This window comes from Diceros bicornis, chromosome 4 (assembly GCF_020826845.1).
Source record: "Diceros bicornis minor isolate mBicDic1 chromosome 4, mDicBic1.mat.cur, whole genome shotgun sequence".
In the NCBI taxonomy this organism is placed as follows: domain Eukaryota; kingdom Metazoa; phylum Chordata; class Mammalia; order Perissodactyla; family Rhinocerotidae; genus Diceros; species Diceros bicornis.
Window position 1 is genome coordinate 58,413,713 of NC_080743.1, and position 19,627 is coordinate 58,433,339.

Genomic DNA, 19,627 nt, shown 5'->3' on the forward strand with positions numbered 1-19,627 from the left:
CTTGGAGCACATTTGAGTTTCTACTAGAATCTGTGTCTCCTGAACTGCAATTCTTTTTTTATTTTTTGTGAGGAAGATCAGCCCTGAGCTAACATCCATGCCAATCGTCCTCTTTTCTTTTTTTGCTGAGGAAGACTGGCCCTGGGCTGACATCCGTGCCCATCTTCCTCCATTTTATATGGGATGCCGCCACAGCATGGCCTGGCAAGTGGTGCATCGGTGCACACCCGGGATCCAAACCCAGGCCACCAGCAGTGGAGCACGCGCACTTAAGCGCTACGCCACCAGGCCGGCCCCCTGAATTGCAATTCTTGACACCCCAAATAAACTTTTTGCTTCTCTTGCAATGTATGCCTCTTACTGGTTGACAGTGTGTACCTATGCAAAAACTCATTGCACTATACACTTAACATTAGTGTACTTCATGGCTGTGTATAATGTATTTCAATAAAAAAGTATTAAAAAAAGAAAAATAACATTTATCACAAGTTTCAAAAACAAATACCTAGAAATAACTCTAATAAGTGAACTACCCATGTGTCCACCAGCTGAAACTTCCCTTGTGCTCTGCTCCAGACACGATCCCCTGCTTCTTCAAAGTTCACCTCTATCCTGACCCCCAACACATAGGTCAGTTTTGCCAGTTCTTGCACTTTATATAAATTGAGTCATGTAGTCTGTACTATTTTGTGTCTGGCATCTTTTACAGTCATGAGATTCATCCACCATGGTTCTGTACAAAAACAGGTAGTGGGCCCGACGTGGCGTGAGGCCTGGGGTTTGCTGACCCTGGGTTGGAGTATCAGGAAAGCCCAGACAGCAGTAAGTGGGCATTAGCTCAGCTGTCTCTAGTTGTCCTTTGGGTGATGGTGGTGCCAGGGGGCAATGTTCCAAGGCTGGCTCCTCCCAGAGCAGCAAAATGGCTGTATCATTTCCCAGGCCTCACATTCGCATTCAGCATGATCTGGAGCAAGAGGGAGGAGGTGTCTCCTGTGCCACCCATCATGTCTGTCCTCAGACTGAACCACATGCCCTCTCCCTTGCCAAGCACTTTGAACAGGGAAGTGCTGTGCCCTGCGCGTGTGTGTGTTGGTGGGGAGGTCCATTGAGTGGCTTAGATGAATCTAGGACCATCCCTAGGGCTGGAGATTTCACCAACCCCTGTGGCTGCTCCAGTGCAGAGAGGGGGAGTGGGTGTTAAGAAGCAATGACAGGGGCCGGCCCGGTGGTGCAAGCGGTTAAGTGCGCGGGCTCCGCTGCAGCGGCCCGGGGTTCGCCGGTTCGGATCCCGGGCGTGCACTGACGCACCGCTTGGCAAGCCTTGCTGTGGCGGCATCCCATATAAAGTGGAGGAAGATGGGCACGGATGTTAGCCCAGGGCCAGTATTCCTCAGGAAAAAAGAGGAGTTAGCACAGGGCTGATCTCCTCACAAAAAAAAAAAAAAAAAAAGAATCAGTGACAATGATCACCACTCCTGTGAGTGGATGAGTGGATGCTTAGGGTATGAAATCACTCTGTGCCAGCAATAAGTGCCTGATCCCAAGTGACAGAGGAGCTCGTGTGTATGAAATAAATGTGTGTGTGCATGTGTGTAATATGGGGCATTCTAAGCATGGTGCTCAGGGCAAGAGCCCCACGTATTCACCTCTAGTCAATGTTCTTGAGTACAACAACATTGTTGATTGTGGCTGGAGCCCAGACAGCAAGGAGAAAGTGGCCAGAGATGAGGCTGGAGATAAAAGCAGAGGTGGTTTCTGGAGAACCCTTTTCTCTGCCAAGGCATTTCAGCTGCATCCTGAGAATAAGCCAGAGCCCCTGAGGGGTGTTAAGTGGAGAAGAGCCTGCCGCACCCCAACTCAATGGCTTTTTGGGTCCTTCTTCCTATGCGGCCCTTTCCTATGGTTCAAAGAGAACAATAGAATCAACTTCCAATTTATTCGTTTCTCAAGTTATTCAAGGAACTAGACTTCCTCCCCTCCACTCCCTTCCATCACCTTGAGGGAGGGTGGAGCTCCAGGAAGCGGATGGGGTGTGGTGCCTGGAAGTGGAAGTGTGCATCTTGATTGTTTAACTTGGGGACCCTGAGGGCAGAGGACATGGGGGTGGGGAGAGGAAAGGAAGGCCCTGGAAAGTCCCCATGAGCCTGCCAGTTCACAAACCACGGCTAAGCATGTCTGGAGGAGAGGGGCTGATTCTGAGAGCAAGGAGGAAATAGTTGGTGATTCCGTAGTGGGTTGTCTGTGGCTGCAGACTTGCACGCATTTCTGTGCACAGGTAGGCGTGGGCTGGCTCTCCCTGACTGCGAGGTCATCTCCCCACCCAGGTGGACCTGAGAATCTCTACTGCTGCTTTCTCTCTCCTACAGATCCCATGGGCCTTCTGTTATTGGCCACATTTTTGTGTGAAGCTCCAAACTCTCAGGAGTTTATTTCAGATGTCCTTATGCTCCCCTTACATTTGATTCATATTTTGGCTGAGTATACAATTCTAGGTTAGAAATACGTTCTCATCACAATTTTTTTTTAATAAATTTTTTTTAAATAATTTTATTTATTTACTTTTCCCCCAAAGCCCCAGTAGATAGTTGTATGTCATAGTTGCACATCCTTCTAGTTGCTGTATGTGGGACGCGGCCTCAGCATGGCCGGAGAAGCGGTGCGTCGGTGCGTACCCGGGATCCGAACCCCGGCCGCCAGCAGCGGAGTGCGCACACTTAACCGCTAAGCCACAGGGCCGGCCCTCTCATCACAATTTTGAAAGCACTGCTCCATTGCCTTCTCTCTTCTAGTATTTCTCTTGAGACAAAGCCATTCTGATTCCTGCTTCTATCAGTCTGGGTTCAATCAGGAGACAGAACCACACAATGACTTAAACAGGGAATTTTACTATGAAGAAGTATTAAACTATAACAAAAGAATAATTATAAGATGTACGAGAACTCTATGGCACCTGTGAGCTGAGGGAAGTATCCACGGAAGAATAAATCTGGAAGGGATCCTTCCCCCAGGCAAGGCTTCTGCCTTCACTGGAGAAGGTGTAGTTGCAGCTCAATGGATGGCAGAGAAGTCTGTTGGTTTGCTGGACAAGGAGGAAGCAATTTTCAGGGCACAGGTGAGCCACAGCTGGTAGCCAGGCATGCAGAGGGGCAGGGGACACTAGTGTAGGAGGTCTGGCACAGTGTCCATGTCTGAAGGGTTGCAGCATTGGGAGGACAGTGGGGCGCATGTCCAGGGCAGAGCACCCCAAGAGGTGCTTCCACCCACATCTCTGACCTATGGTGCAGCTGCTGGAACCAGAAGGAAGAGCCCGTTCCTCCTGCAGTGCCTCTCCAGTACATTCTACCTAGAAACCTTAGCACTATGCTCACTGTGAAGGAGAAATGCTCCAAAGAATCATATCTATTATCACTGAGAAGGTGTTAAGAGGTGAATTTGGAGCTGAGAATCAATACATTGATAACTGGCACATTGGTCCTTTATGGTGATTATTTTTCTCTCTCTCTGAAAGTTTGTGAAGTTTTTCTTTTTTTTTAAATTTTTTTATCTTTTTTTTTTTTTTTTGGCTTGAGGAAGACTGACCCTAAGCTAACATCTGTGCCCATCCTCCTCTATTTTGTATGTGGGACGCCACCACAGTATGGCTTGATGAGCGGTGTGTAGGTCCGCACCCGGGATCTGAGCCTGTGAACTCCGAGCCGCCAAAGCAGAGTGTGTGAGCTTAACCACCGGCTTAACCGGGCCGGCCCCTGAAGTCTTTCTTTGTCCTCAGTGATCCCTTGGCATAGGTCTAGTTTTTTAACCATGTGCCCTCCAGGACCAGTTCAACTGACCCCATCTTATCAACAGAGTAGTTAAGAGTGGTTTTTTAGGAACTGAGACCTCTTGTCTAGTTCAGGCTGGTTGAGACTACCAACCCATCAACTGGGCCTGTGCAAATGCCCGACAAGTGACCTTTTTGACACCAAGGAGCTGAAAAGTCCACCCTTAGATCATGGTAATGTTGCCATTTTGTAAACACCTTGTGAACCTATGAAGAGGTATGAAGCTTGACTATGCTTGCACAGATCATCAATTACATCTCTTCTCCTCACCTCCAATCATCTGTCCCCACACTTCAGACCACCTTGCCCCCTACCCCGTAAATATCCCTGAGTCCCCATTTTCAGAGAGACGGATCTGAGACTGATTCTCCTACCTCCTCACTTGGCTGTCTTGTAATTAAATCCTTTCTCTTTGCAAACTCTTCATCTAGGTGATTGGCTTAATCATGTGGTGGGCAAAACAAACCTGATTCGGTAACAGTTTCATCTCTTGTACTAGGCACTCAGCTGGCTCTTTCAGTCCAGAAACTTATGTTTTTTAGTTCTGAGAAAACTTGAATTATTTTAATTATTTCTTCTCCTCTATTTTCTCATTTCTCTCTTTTTATTGAAACAGTATATTCTTGGACTGTTTCTCTAATTTTCTCATCTTTTCCTTTTATATTCCATTTCTTTGGTTTCTCACTCTATCTTCTGGAACATTTCTTTAACTTTATAATCTTTCAACTATTCTATTGAGTTTTTAATTTCTGCTATCACATTTTTAATTTCAAGAGCTCTTTTGATCTCTGACTGTCTTCCTCTTTTTAAACAGCATCCCACTTTTGTTCCACAAATGCAATATCTTTTAGTGTCTCTCTGAGGATATGAGTGATATATTTTTTTTTAAAGTCTTCTTCCTAAACAGACTCTGTTTCTGCAAGTTGCTTTTCATTCTGTTTTTTGTTTGTTTGTTTTTATGTTCCATGCTTGTAGATTTTCTCAGCTGTCTGGTAATCTTTGCCCATCTGATCATTTCTGAGAAGGGAACTATATCAGTCCGGTCTCAACAGTAAACATATGGTTCACTCAAATTAGGATAATTTCAGGAGGATTTATTTACAAAATGGCTGTTTACAAAGGCAGGGTGTTGGAGAGTTGTAGCTTTTGATTATGATACACAGGCAGCTGAGGTGATCCACAGAGAGGAACAGAGGAACAAATGCCCTGACCTCACTTTCCTGTCTTCCTCCCTCCTGTCTTCTTCCTGGGCTCCACATTGGCCAAATCAACCAGAAATCAGAGGGCCCAGGAGCCTGCTCACACAGTCCATAGCTGGGAGCTTCCCAGTGCAGAAGGCATGGTGGAGAGGGGGGATGGAGGAGGAGAGGGGAAATATCTGATACAGGAACCAAAATGCCAATTGGAAGCTCTGTGCGTGTGGAATATCTGGATGGGGCTGTTTGCTGGGAAAGTTCCCCAACGACTGCATCTTTAGGTCTTTCCTCTTGGGCTAGTCAGATTTCCCAGAGAAGAATCTAGCAATCTCCTTCCAGGAGGGAAAAGGTCTGGCCACCGATGTTGTGGTTGCTGGAAGGAGGTTGAGGGCTGTGGGCCTCAAAGTGTAGCATTCAGGACGCACACATTCAGTCCTCTATTTTCAAGACCATACCTGTGCTCTCAAACGCACCTAGTGTCCTCCAGTTCAGAGACTCTCTGTCTTGCCCTGTCCAGAGAATAAACCTGCAGATTCTGTGGGAGTGAGGGCGAGATGGTTACCCAGTAATGGAGAGCTAAAGTGGGAGCTAAAACTTAGGTCTGCCTATGTGGGATGTTTGGCAAGTTTATTATCCGTTTGGGTCCCATTTTCTACTGTTTCCTATGTGATGACTTAATAGGGTATATGGAAGCAAGCAATAACTATAAAGTGCTATATTGTGATGCATTATTTTTCAAATGCAGTCAGAATTTTCCTGTCTTTATATCTTTGCTCATACTGTTGTTTCTGCTTGGAATTTTCTCCATCTTCTCCCTCACCTCTCCAACCCTTCCACCCCTGTCTATAGAAATGGTATCTTTTAGGCCCAGCTCAATGTCAATTCCACTATGAACCTGCTGCCCTCAAATTGAATAATTCCCAAACTCTCAAACCTTTAATGATGGTCATTTTTTTTCTCACTTCCATTCCTGCCTGTACTAGTAGAGGTTCTCCAGAGAAAAAGAACCAATAGGAGATATATATGTATATGTGTGTATATATGTGTGTGTGTGTATATATATATATATATCCAACATGGGTATATGTATGTATGTATGTATGGATCCTATATATGTGCATAATAAATATATTTATTATATTATTTATTATAATATATAATAGAGATTTATTGTAAGGAATTGGCTACATGATTATGGAAGTTGACAAGTCCCAAGATCTGCAGGGTGAGCTGGCAAGCTGGAGACCCAGGAGAGTCAATGGTGTGGTTTCCTCTAAATCTGAAGGCTTGAGAACCAGGAGAACCAACAGTGTAGTTCCAGTCTGAAGGCCAGCAGGAAGAACCAATGTTTCAGTTCAGGTCCGAAGGCAGGAAGAAGTCCAGTTCCAAGGCCATCAGGCAGGAGGAATTCCCTCACTATTTTGAATAATGCTATGAACATGGGAGTATAAACATCTGTCAAGTTCCTGCTTTCAGTTCTTTTGGATGTATACTAGGAGTGGAATTGTTGGATCATATGGTACTTCTACGTTTAATGTTTGAGAAACCGTCAAACTTTTCCACAGAGGTTGCACCATTTTACATTCCCACCAGCAATGAATGAAGGTTCCAATTTCTCCACATCCTCATCAACACTTGTTATTTTCTGTTTGTAAGCAGAAATGTGACATGATCGAACTTGCATTTTTTTAAAAGCATTCTGGCTGATGTGTGGAGAAGAGATTGAAGGGGCAATAGCAGATGGGGGAAATCAACTAAGAGACTATTTTAGAAGTCCAAGAGAGAGATGCTAGACTTGCACTAGTGTGGTAGTAGTGAATGTGGAGAGAGGCAGATGGATTTGAGATCTCTTCTGGAGGTCAAAGTGACACTGTAATGAACTGGATGACAGAGGAGAGGAGAAGGAGGAGTTAAGGATGACCCATAGGTGTCTGACATGGGCAAATGGTGGGGCTAGTCCCTGAGATAGAGCACACAGGACAGAGATCAAGTCGTGAAAGGAAGACGAGAGGTCAGTTTTGGACACACTGAGTTTGAGATGCACATGAGACCCTAAATTGAAGATGTCAAGTAGGCAGTTGTCTGTGCTGGTCATGAGTACAAAGTAAACATTTGGGCTGAAGATAAACATTTGAGAGTCAGTGAGAGTGGATGAAATTGACTAGGCAAAGAATGTTTTCAGGGAGAAGGCAGCCTAGGGAGGAACTCCAACATTGAAACATCAAGTTGAGAAGGAAGAGCTTGTAAAAGAGACTGAGAAGGAGCTGCCAGAAAGGTGGGAGGAAAGTGTGAAATCAAGGAAGCCAGATGAGTGTATTAAGACGGAAGGAATGGTTACCCGCTTCAAGGCTGCTCAGAGGTCAAATGCAGTGACCCTAGAGTGTGTTTTTGTGTTTCTTAATCTGGATGGCAGTATATGGATGTTCATTGTATGATTCTTTTTACCTTTATATACATATAAAGTATTAATATAAAAATGATAATAGATATAATTAATATTAATAATTATTAATATATTGATTAATATTAATATAATAACAGAATTAAGATATTAATTTTTCTATAGTAAGTACTGCATATAAGAAAAGAAAATAAGGAGCTCTAGAAGCTCTAGAAACATCACAAAGGAAGATAAGAAATAAACATTTGAAAGAAAAAAAAGTGTCCATTGAATTAAGTGGCGTGGAAGTTACTTCTTCACAGCTCTTGTCACCATTTGAGATTATCTTTTTTCTTTGTCTGTTCTTTTGTGGGTGTTAATTGTCTCATTCAAACCCTAGCTCCATGAGGGCAGGCTTGGTCTTGGTCACTGCTGTTCCTTGTGCCTAGGATAGTGTTGCAGAGACGCGCTCAATAAAAGGTGGTAGAATGAATGGTGCCTTTGGAAAGGGCAGTTCAGCGGAGAGGTGGGGGCAAAACACAGGTTAGAGTGGAATGAGAAGGAATGGAGGTGAGGAAGTAGGGACAGTGCGCAAGTTCCTCTCTTTCAATTCCTATAGAGAGAAGTTTGGCTGTGAGTAGAGAGGAGACAGGAAAGTAACTGGAAAAAAGCATGGAGCACAGGAAAGCTGTTTCTCAAGGTGGGAGAGATTAGAGCATGTTAACTATTGACGGGAAGGATCCATTGGAGAGGGAGAGGTTGATGACACAGGAGAAGAGAGGGATAACTTATGATCTGAGGTTCCAGAGGGGTGGGATCCTTGGAGGTATTAATCTAAGGTGAGAGGGGCACAATCTGTATCTTATTTATCTTTGTATTTGTTGCGGTGCCAAGCTCAAAGTTTGGCACATGGCTGGCATCCAATAAACATGTGTTAGAAATACAGTGATATTTCCTAGCAATATGCTGAGTTAATAATATGCACCTGGCACTGTGCTAAGCAATTCATGCACATTATCTCATGTAATCCTCATGTCCACCCTATGATTTGGGGCCTACTGTTGGTCCTACTTTACTGATAAGGAAATCGAGCTGGGAAAGATTAAATAACTAATACAAGGATTTCAACCCGCATCTGTCTGACTCAATAGCTTTAAAAAATTTACTTAGTTTTATTTATTTATTCTTTTAAACAGCTTTATTGAGGTATAATTCACACACATCTAATTCTCCCATCGAAAGTGTACAATTCAATGATTTTTAGTATAGTCATAGATATGTGCAGCCATCACCACAGTCTATTTTATAACGTTTTCATTACCTCAAAAAGAAACACCAGGGGCCGGCCCAGTGGCGCAAGCACGAGCGCTATGGCGGCCCGGGGTTCGCCGGTTTGGATCCCGGGCGTGCACCGACGCACTGCTTGTCAAGCCATGCTGCGGGAGCGTCCCATATAAAGAGGAGGAAGATGGGCATGGATGTTAGCCCTGGGCCAGTCTTCCTCAGCAAAAAGAGGAGGATTGGCAGATGTTAGCTCAGGGCCGATCTTCCTCACAAAAAAAAAAAAAGAAAGAAAGAAACACCATAACCTTTAGCTGTCATCTCCCTATTCCCTCATACATCTCCCAAGCCCCCAGCCCTAAGCAACCATTAATCTATATCCTATTTGTATAGATTTCCCTCTTCTGGACTTTCACGTGAATGGAATCACATAATATGTGGATTTTTGTGACTGGCTTCTTTCATCAGCATAATGTTTTCAGGGTTCATCCATGTTGTAGTATGTGTGAGTACTTCATTGTTTTTTTTTTTTTACCTCCCCAAAGCCCCAGTGCATAGTTGTATATTCTAGTTGTAAATCCTTCTAGTTCTATGTGAGCTGCTGCCACAGCATGGCAACTGACAGGCGAGTGGTGTGGTTCCGGGACCAGGAACCGAACCCAGGCCACCAAAGTGGTGAGACCACCAAACGTTAACCACTAGGCTTCCAGGGCTGGCTCTCTTCATACCTTTTTATGGCTGAATTATATTTTATTGTATGGAGATACCACATTTTGTTTATCTATTCACCCATTGATGGATATTTGGGCTGCTTCTGCCTTTTGGCTATTGTGAATGATGCTGCTTTAAGCATTTGTGTGCAATTATTTGTGGACATATGTTTTCATTTCTCTAGGGTATATACTTGGGAGTGGAATTGCTGGGTCATATGGTAACTCTGTGATTAATCCTTTGAGGAACTTCCAGAATGTTTTTCAAAGTGGCTGCACCATTTTACATTCCTACTCACAGTGTCTGAGGGCTCTGATTTCTTCACATCCTTGCCAACACTTGTTATTATCTGACTTTTGAATTCTAGCCGACTCAAAAGCTTTAAATCCCTATGCTATATTGCTTCAAATTTAATAAAATTATGTTTAGCATGATCCATTTTATGGGCCAGAGAAGTGTATAGTATATTCAGGAAAGAGACTCATGAAAATAGTTAATAGGTTTTTCCCTTGGAGGAAAATTTCAGCTAACAGGAGAAAGAAGATTATAAGTGACATCTACTTTTTCCTTCCACTCTGTGGGTCGGGGGAGATTACCACAGATGCAGATTATTATCGTTATCAGCCTGACATTTACCGAGCAATTACTTGGTGCCAGGAATGTGCTAAGCACTTTAGATAGTTTTCTCGATTAATTCTCACAACAACCATGCTCAGTAGAAACTCTTACTATTCCCATCTTACAGATAAAGAAAATGGAGTTTAGAGAACAGGAGTTTAGAAATTGTTCGAAGTCCCCAGCTGGTCAGTGGCAGAGCTGGATTCGAATTCAGGCAGTTGGGCTCAGGAATACAGCGATGCCTATAGGAACGATTGCTAAAGAGCCAGCTAATGAATGCAAGTGGAGCAAATGCTCAGGGACACGAAGGGTGACTATTACTCAACCTTCATTCTGTGAAAATCCAGAGTGTAACGCAGCGTCTGCTGGGAAGTGCGAGAACAAACAGCTCACGCGTACTCGTGAAATCCAAATTTAGAATATCTTCCAGGAAAGGTGAAATGGCAGACAGAGGTAGTAACTGCAGAGGCTCCAGCGCTGACAAGAGATTACAACTGACAGCAGAGGCCAACCTGGCTGTTAAGTCTGCGAGTAAATTGTTCTCTACTCCAGAACACCGTTAATCCCATGGAGCTAGAAGGGCCTCAGAGAGCATCTAACGACCAAATTCTGTTTCAGCCTGTTCATTTTATAGATGATATAATGAGCCATAATTAAAAAACATGTTCAGACGGACTCTTCTGTTTAGAAAGAATGAGCTTACATTTATTTAACAAACACTCATATAGGATTTACCTTGGGCATTGTACCTTGAGTTGGGCATTGCTATAAAGATTTTACATATGTTAACTAATTTAATTCTCATAAGAATCCTATCAGGGTACTTTCATTTCCCCTATTTCACAGATGCAGACGCTGAAGCACAGTGAGGTAACTTGCCTAAGGACATACAGCTGGTGAATGGCAGCGCTGGAATTTGAACCCAGGCAATCTGGCTCCAGAGTCTGTGTGCATAGACCTTTATTGTATGTTGCATTTTAAAAAGGCCACTCTCTAACGGAATTTCATGTTATATCCTTTAATAACATGAGTCGTCTCCCCTTCCCCACCTACCCAATAATGCATCTATTTTGTGTATCTGAATTTTCAAGCTCCTAGTTTGTTTAATCTTGTAATCGTGATGCTTTTTAGAAAATGTGGTAAAATGTACATAACACAAAATTTATCATTTTAACATTTTTAAGTGTACAGTTCAGAGGTATTAAGTACATTCACGTAATTGTGGAACCATCACCATCCTCCATCTCCAGAATTCTCTTCATCTTGAAACTTCCTACCCATTAAATAGTAACTCCCATTCCTGTCTCCCCTCAGCGCCTGGCAACCATCATTCTACTTTCTGTCTCTATGAGTTTGACTGCCCTGGGTTCTTCATATAAGTGGAATCATACTATATTTGTCCTTTTGTGTCTGGCTTATTTCACCTAGCATAATGTCTTCAAGGTTCATTCATGTCGTAGCCTGTGTCAGAATTGCCTCCCTTTTTGAGGCTGAATAATATTCCACTGTATAGAGTCAACACATTTGTTTATTCATCCACAGATGGACACTTGTGTTGCTTCTACCTTTTGGCTGTTATGAATAATGCTGCTATGAACATGAGTGTACAAATATCTGTTGTCTCTGCTTCCAGTTCTTTTGTATATATACCCAGAAATGGTATTGCTAGATCATATGATAATTCTATACTTAATTTAATTGTGCTGCTTTTTAACAGTTACAAAATCATAACATTCTATAAATATTACAAGAAGGGGAGATTTTATAACCCCTGAGAATGGTGCTATAAATCCCTCTTTAGGGGTAAACTCAGCTGGTGATGCAACAGAAAATGGACTGAACTCTGCTGCAGCTGGTGAATGGAGTGAGCCTGTGATTTGCCAGAGCTGGGGATGCTGCATTCCTCCGCTGTGAGGTGGAGAAGTCTTCCCAGGAAGACTGAGGGTACCTGGCCCTGGCTGGGGCTTGATTCTGGGGGGATGCTACTGGCCTAGGACATTGAGTTCTGTTGGTCAGAGGGGCCCCCATATTATACCTCAGCTGGCCCACCTACTGTCAACCTCCACCCAGGCTGACGAGAAACGGAAGGGGAAGGTTTCAGGGAATCAAGAGCACTTTCCAGTAATTATTGATTAGTCAAGGCCAGAGGCCAGGGGAGGGGGTCTGCGTGTCAGCCGCACCCACTCCCCTGCTGCACTGCTTAGCATCAGCATTGTCCCTATAGATGACCAGAGAAAAAAGGGTGTTGTTTTAAACACTCCTGGTTGGGAATAGCCCTAACAGAGCAGCTCGAGCCTGGGGGGTGGGGCAGGGCAGGAATTAAAAAAAAAAAGAAAAAGAAAAAAAGACTCCGGTGAGTCAGAATATCTGGAATCTTGACCAGCTGTCACTAACTGGCTGTGTCCCCTTTCGCAAACCACTTCACCTCTTGAGGCCAAGGGCAGGAGGACCAGATGATGAATAAGTACCTTTTGGATTCAAAACAATCTATGTATTTATTCTATGGGGCCTCCAATAGACTCTGTGGCAAACTTTAAGAAGCTTAATCCCTTGAGGTCAAAGGTGACAGGGCTTGCTTGCTGGGAAGGAGTCTGATCAAAGCAGTGCCAGCCCAGAGCTTCCCCCTCTAGGGGAGACGGAGGGTAACTGCAGGAACACGCACTGGGTGCTGGGAGAGGGTCTGGGAGGCCCAAGAAGGGGGTGTCCCAAACACCAAGTTCTGCTCCTCTCCTCTCCCCTCCCAGCCTACCTAACCCCGAGGGCCTGCTGTGATGGGGTAGACAGATGTCCTGCGGGGTCCTTAGTCCTGAGCCCACTGCGCCCTTCCCCACTGAGAGTTCTCAGCCAGGAGCCAGACCTCACTCTAGAGCTGCAGTTACCAGCTGTGCAGTCTTGACCAAGTCACTTCACTTCTCTGAGCCTTGGTGTATTCATCTGAAAACTGAGGACAATATCTCCTAGCCCCCAGAGTTAAGAAGTCCAAAGGAGACTGTGTTACGTGAAAGTACTTTGTAAATAGGTGAGTTACCTGAGAGGTGCCCTGGGTAAAGTCCTCCTTGTTTCTTCTGCTGCAGAATTACTGCAATGTGTCTAAAATCCCCAGGCCCAGGGTGCTTCAGCCCTGTCTGGTTCTCATTTCCGTTTTCTGGTGACCCGATATCCCCATTCCCACTCTGCGATTCACCCCAGAGCTCTAGCCAAATCCATATTCCTCACAGGCCTGAGTCTTCTCCTGTTCGCTGGGGACAAGAAGCCAGGCATGTGAGGCTGGTGACCTCATGGGTGCTGGCATCAGGAAGCCGGTCTGGGAGAGGGCAGGTCAGGCTGAACTGTGCAGGTATGTTTCCTTCTCTTCCTTATCAGTGTTTTTCATAACAAAGCCTGGAATGTTGGCCCATGAATTTTGAACCTTCTCTGAGCGTAGAGTTCAGATGGGACCTGACAGATGTCAGAGAGCTCGCTCAGACTATACTCCATGGACGGCCACATGTCCCAGACAAAGGCCCTGCTCAGTAGTGGGGATACAGAGACGAGCTTTATAGTGTGGCAGGGAAGACGGAGTGGTGAACAAAGTCGGCATGGGTTTTTGAAGCAGTGCAGAGATGGACCACCTCATCTGACCTTGTGGATGATAGGATTCCAGGGAAGTAGGGAAGAGACTGGACGCCTTCCTGGAGAAGACACCCCAGCCAAGTCTTAAGAGTAAGTAGAGTGTGGGACAAAGGAGGGGAATTTCTGGCAGAGGGAATAGCTTGAACAAAGGCGTGGAGGTGAGAAGCCATAAATAATATTGTTGAAAAATAATTATATTCAAGGCATGAAGATGCAGAAAATGAGGCTGAGAAAATCAAGATGAGCCAGATCTTTTAATTTGAATCACAATACCAAAATTTGCATATTGTTGCTCTCATTTTATAAATTGGGAAATAGAGGCTCAGAGAGGTTAAGCAACTTGCCCAAGTCACATAGCCAGCAAGTGGCAGAGCTGGGATGGGAACTCGATCTGTCTGACTCCAGAACACAGGCTCCCTACTGGTGGATTAGAGAGGGGGAGGCCCACTTTGGTGCAGATGCCAGGTGGGGTCTGAGACACCTGTTCTTGGGCGTTTTCAAACTCGATCTGAACAGAGGGCTTTCTGCAGCCTTCTGGTTTCATGCTGGCAGCTTGTAGTCTCCCTTTGATTATTTTCAGGTCTGCATCTGCCACAAATAGAGGGGAAGAGGGCAACCACAACGAGAACCACCTTCCAGCCCTGCTGCAACCCCATTTTAAATAGCAGGAGAGAGGGCTAGTGGCCTAAAGATCTACCCTCCCATATGCCTTCTTTTCTCTGTTTATGGGTGTGGCTGAAGCAAGCCTACCCAGACCAGCCTCTGTCATGGGTTGGTCAGAGTATGTGCTTGGTTTTACCTAGCACTGCTGATGGGTGGTTCCCACAGAGAGACCCAGATGTACGGGGTCTGCATTTCAGAAGCTCTGTCCCTTCATGCCAGGTCCTATCCACTTGGGGGCTCCTTTCAGGCCATGCACATTCCAGCTGCCCCAGGAACCTTGAGCCTGGTTAGGATCAGCCTGAAGCCCAAAGTGAAAAAGCACATTCTTTTTTTTTTTTCTTTTTTTTTATTGATGTTTTAATGGTTTCTAATATTGTGAAATTTTGGGTTGTACATTTTTGTTTGTCCCTTCACCCCTTGTGCCCACCCCTCACCCCCCACCCCCACCCCCACTGCCCCTGGTAACCACGGTCCAGTTTTCTCTGTCCATGTGTTGGTTTATATTCCACATATGAGTGAGATCATACAGTGTTTGTCTTTCTCTTTCTGGCTTATTTCACTTAACATAATACACTCCAGGCCCATCCATGTTGTTGCAAATGGGATGATTTTGTCTTTTTTTATGGCTGAGTAGTATTCCATTGTATATATATACCACATTTTCTTAATCCAATCGTCTGTCGAGGGACACTTAGGTTGTTTCCACTTCTTGCCTATGATGAATAATGAAAAAGCACATTCTAATTAGCAATTGCTGGTCCAGAAGCTTCTCAGCCTAGACCTTATTTCAGCATTTTTTGTTCCCTCCAAACTGGGCTCTGAGGCCACCCTGTCAGCTTTAGGCTCCCTGGGTAACCTTGATGGGCCCTTTCAAGAGGTCTTTGTGGTTGCTCCTGAAAGCCAAGAACCAGTTTCTATCTGTCAAATCAGGAGGGTGGATAGGCAGGTTTTGACATCGATGGAACACCTGTGGCCCAGACCCTGTGTCAGGTGGAGAGATGCCATCTCCTGGAATCTTCATAATCATCCTGACCAGTATACACTTTCTTATTTCTATCTGACAGATGAGGAAACCGAAACTCAGACTGCGAACAGCAGTCACAGACCCAGGAGGTGGAGGTCTGCATGGGAATCCAGGTCTACCGGCCTGGTTCCAAAGCCCAAACCGTGTCCTTGCCGTGCTGCAGCCTGCAGGGAAGAGGCAGGCACGCAGAGAGAATGTACCTCTACGATACTGAGTCTTCGCTGGCCACACCCCATACCAGATCCATTAAATCGAATCTCTTGGTGGGGGTGGGGGGTAGGGGGACACACCCAGACATCGGTGGTTTTTAGGGCTCCCCAGGTGATTTCAAGGGGCAACCCGGGCTGCCAAGCACTGATCTACTGTAACAGTAAGAGGCACATCGCCTCCCCGAGGGCTCTCCAGGTGTTCCTTTCACAGCGAAATCCTGTTCATCAAACCCCAAATCAAAAAGAGCCAGTGGTGTCTAATTCCCCTCCTCTCATCAACAGAACCGGGAGGGGTTGGGGAGGGTTCCTGGTAGAGCTCGCCCCCGCCGGGCTCGGGGTCTCCTGTCCTCGCGGCTCAGGTGCGGTGCTGCGCCAGGAAGCCACCCGCTCTGGTCCGCCGGTGCGCGGGGCTGTTGCGCCATCCGCTGGGGCTTTCGTAACAGCACCCTGGGACGGCCTAAAGACACTCCAGCGCGAGTTCCTCAAATGTTTTCCTGCGCTGCCAGGACTGTCCGCTGCTCTGAGTCATGTGCAAGTGGGAAGTCGCACTGACACCGAGCCCGGCCAGAGGGAGCCGAGCCGAGCGCGGCGCGGGACTCCAGGACTCGCCGTGCGTGCAGAGCGCGGCCCCCCCCGGGGATGGGGGCTGCCCTCGGGGCCTGAGCCCGCCCGCCGCCCCGCCCCGCCCCGGCCGCTCGGTCCCGACCCGCCCGCCCGCCTCTCTGGGACCATGGGGCATTAGCGGAGGAGGAAGCATGCTGGCCGTCCGCTGCGCGCTGCTGACCGCCCTGCTTGCCGCGCCGGGGGCGGCACTGGCCCAAGGGGGCTGCCCTGCGCTGGGTAAGGGCTTCGAGCGCACCTGGAGGGCTGGGGCAGCTGGCGGGTGGGGGAAACCGCTGTGGCCGCCGCAGACCGGGGGCGGCGGGAGGGAGGAAAGGAGGGGTGACAGCTCCCCTTTTCAGTGGCTAGCTTAGGTCCCCGCGGGCACAAGATGCGGGCTCTGGGCTGACCCAGCTGTTCCGTCGCGGGCGGTCGTTTGTGCGCTCCCTGCTGCGCCGTGCGCCTGTGGCCGGGCGCGCTCTGTGTGACTGCCCTGTGGCCGGGAAGCTGTCTGCGGTCTGCGTACAGCACTTGGTGTGTATTCAGAAACTCGATTCACGTGTCTCCTTCGCAGTGCCCCCAAGAGCCTTTACACAACTGCTCCCTGGGTTACTCCAAGGGGAAATGCCCGCGAGTGCGCGCCCTAGCGGGGTGGAGTTCCCGCCTGCGGCGTTCTTTGTACCAGCGTCCCTCTTGCCTCTCAGCTTTGGGGGGGAGCGGCACCTCGCCTGGCTCTCCCCTCAGCCCCCGGGGTGTATGTGTGGATGACAGTGCCCTGACTGTGAAGGGACTGACATCATGGGCGCTGAGTCACGGACCCTCCTGCTGCATGCACTGGCTCTAGCAAACTGTGTGCCCCAGCCCTGGGAATTTAACCTGAGTGGGGAGGTTGGCCAGGGATTGGGACGTCTTGGGGCCGGCGCACACTGGGCTCCCCTTCCAGACGAGAGGAGGAGGGGTGAGGCGGAGGGCAGTGGGCGCTTGTTGCTCCTGTTGACTGTAATCTGCTCCCAGCAGCCCGGCCTCTCTATGGGCTCTGGCGACATGCCCAGCTGCGTGTCTAGTCTCTCGACTAGACAACTGGGCAACTGCTTCTCCAGAGGTTTATTTTAGGGTCTGAGAGCGTCTTTGAGGACACAGCGGAAAACCAAGGGGGCAGGGAAGGCTCTGGCTACTGCTGGTCTGCACTGCGCTGCTACCCTGGGTGAACACCCTTGGCCCCTCTCTCCCTGCTGGGAGATAACCTTCTAGAGCTGGTGTGCCTGCAGCTCTCTTTGCTTTCTGGATGGTTGTGCTCCTTGTGCTTGGAAGAGGAAAGTAAAGGGATTTCTTTTCTCTGCACACGTTTCTTACTCCTGCTGATAACAGCCAGTGTTGATTGAGGCCTTCTGTGCTTTATAGGTTTTCTAATTATCCACTGGATCTAAATATGCTTTGTTCCGAAGAAGAGACTGAGGTTCAGAAAGGTTGGGATGGGAGGTTGTCAGGCTCACTTGGTGGAGGTCCACCCCTCCATGGCCGTGTGCTCCAGTGTGTGGATCCCCAAGGCTCCCAGATGTAGAACTAGCCCAGCAGAGCTGGGGGTGTGTTGGAGGCAAGCTGGGAGTCACCCCTGGTGGCTAAGTGTTGGGGCAGAAGAGGCCAAGGGAAGGGAAGAGGAGGCCTCAGCTTGCCCACCATGGTGTTAGAGGGATACAAGGCAGGTTGAGGTCTGGGGTGGTCCGGGGAGTGAGCAAGGCTCCCCTGCCCGCCTCTCTTGCTACTCACACCACACTCCAGGGCACCTGCCCCAAGGATGTTACTGCTGTGGTGGCCGCTTCCTTTTGCTCCCAGGTGGTTACAAGGCACTTCAAGAGCAGCCAGTTGCAGTCAGTTCTCTGTTTCCCTGGTGCTTAGGAGGGACGGGCAAGGTGGGCTCAAGGCCTGAATAGCCCGTGAAAGGCAGAACCGAGAGTTTGGGGAGGAAGTGAAAGCCCTCCCAGCACAGAAGGAAAATGCAGAGAAGTAGAAAATACCCAGCTCCCCTCCCACACCCACGCAGACTCAGCCCACAAACTTGAGAGTAAAAATAAAGACATTGTACAGGAAGCATGGAGCAAATGACTGTGAGATGTCTCGCTTTGGAGAAATGAGGGGCTGACTGGGTAGCGGCAGCTGGAGTTGGTTTAGAGGGGAAATCCGCTGGCTCTCCAGGCTATGGGCTCTTATAGCCAGGAGGCGTGCTTTCCTCGGGACCAGTGGCTGCCCACAGGCCCAAGAGCTGGCAGGACTGCTCAGGTGTCCTTGCCATCTAGGGGCCTGGACTAGCTGGGACTTAGGTGCTGGGCGTGGAAGGCCTGGACACGGATGACTCAGGCTCCTTCCGCCTTCTGCAATGCAAGACCGTACACAAAACGAGCACGTTCACCTTTAAGTCTCCCAAAGTCCTGTTTCAACTTCTGATCTTCCCTTTAGGGCAACCTCTTCCTGCCCCCAGTGCCTACCTGCATTCCTAGCCTCACCCTAAATCAGTATTTCTCAAAAGTTCTGGGTCTAGTTGCGCCAGAATTGGTGTGTGTGTGTGTGTGTGTGTGTGTGTGTGTGTTGGGGGGTGGGGGAGGGGGGGCTTGAAAAAAATGCCGATTCTTGGTCCCCACCCCAGATTTACCAAAAAGTAATATCTGAGAGTGAAGCTCGAGAAATCTCCTTTTCAACAAATGCCTGTTTTGATTCACAAGTTTGAGGATGACTGGCTAACCTGTGCAATTGAGGAACTGAACGAAGGCCCTCCCCCATCAGGCTTCTAGTTGCCAGAAATTTCTCCCTGCTTTGGCTCTGCCCCTTGTTTATTCATTGCAGCAAACATTTATTGAGAACATGTACAGCCCTATGGGGCCTGTGTGGGATCAGCCACCCAGACTCCACCCTAAAAGAAGCTTGAGAATGGTCAAGTGCCAAACCCAGCTCTCTGACCCATCCCGCTTGGTACCAACTACCCAAGGACAAACTGTCTAGGGGGTAGGAGGAGATGGAGACAGGAAGCTCCTCTAATAGAGGACCAAGACCCGAGGCAGCAGGCACGCTGACCCTGACCCCATTCCCTCATCTCCGACCCTCAGTTTCTTCCCCTGCGAACTGGGTAAACAAATCCTCCCCTCACAAGGTGTTGGTAAGGATTTCACAAAGCACCCAGGTGCTCGCTGCTGTTCATATGCACGCCTCCCCTCCCCTCTCCTCTCCTCCACTTCCCCTTCCCACCAGGCCTCCGTGCTCCCCACCTGTGAGTGAGTGCGTGCATTCCCGTCACTGATCAGTCTTAAAGGTCTAGAGCTGTGCTCTCTGATAGGCTAGCCACTTACCAAGTGTGGCTGTTTAAATTTAAGTTAATTAAAGTGAAATCAAATTAAAAATGTAGTTCTTTAGTTGCACTGGCCACATTCAAGTGTTCAATAGCACATGTGACTTGTGGCTACTGTATTGGACAGTGCAGATATAGAGCATTTCCATCATCACAGAAGGTCTCTGGATGGTGC

At 47.6% G+C, this 19,627-nt stretch overlaps 1 protein-coding gene across 3 annotated transcripts in view; it reads left to right on the forward strand.

Moving 5' to 3' along the window:
* Positions 1-15,613: 15,613 nt before the first annotated feature.
* The window catches only part of IL6R (interleukin 6 receptor), a 50,810-nt gene continuing 46,796 nt past the window's right edge, over positions 15,614-19,627 (forward strand). The window contains exon 1 of one of the 3 annotated variants that reach the window (XM_058539291.1): positions 15,614-16,355. In XM_058539291.1, the coding sequence (XP_058395274.1) occupies positions 16,043-16,355 (313 nt within the window). In that variant the 5' untranslated portion in view covers positions 15,614-16,042. The remainder of the gene's footprint in view (positions 16,356-19,627) is intronic. The other 2 variants (XM_058539289.1, XM_058539290.1) reach the window with 2 other exon arrangements.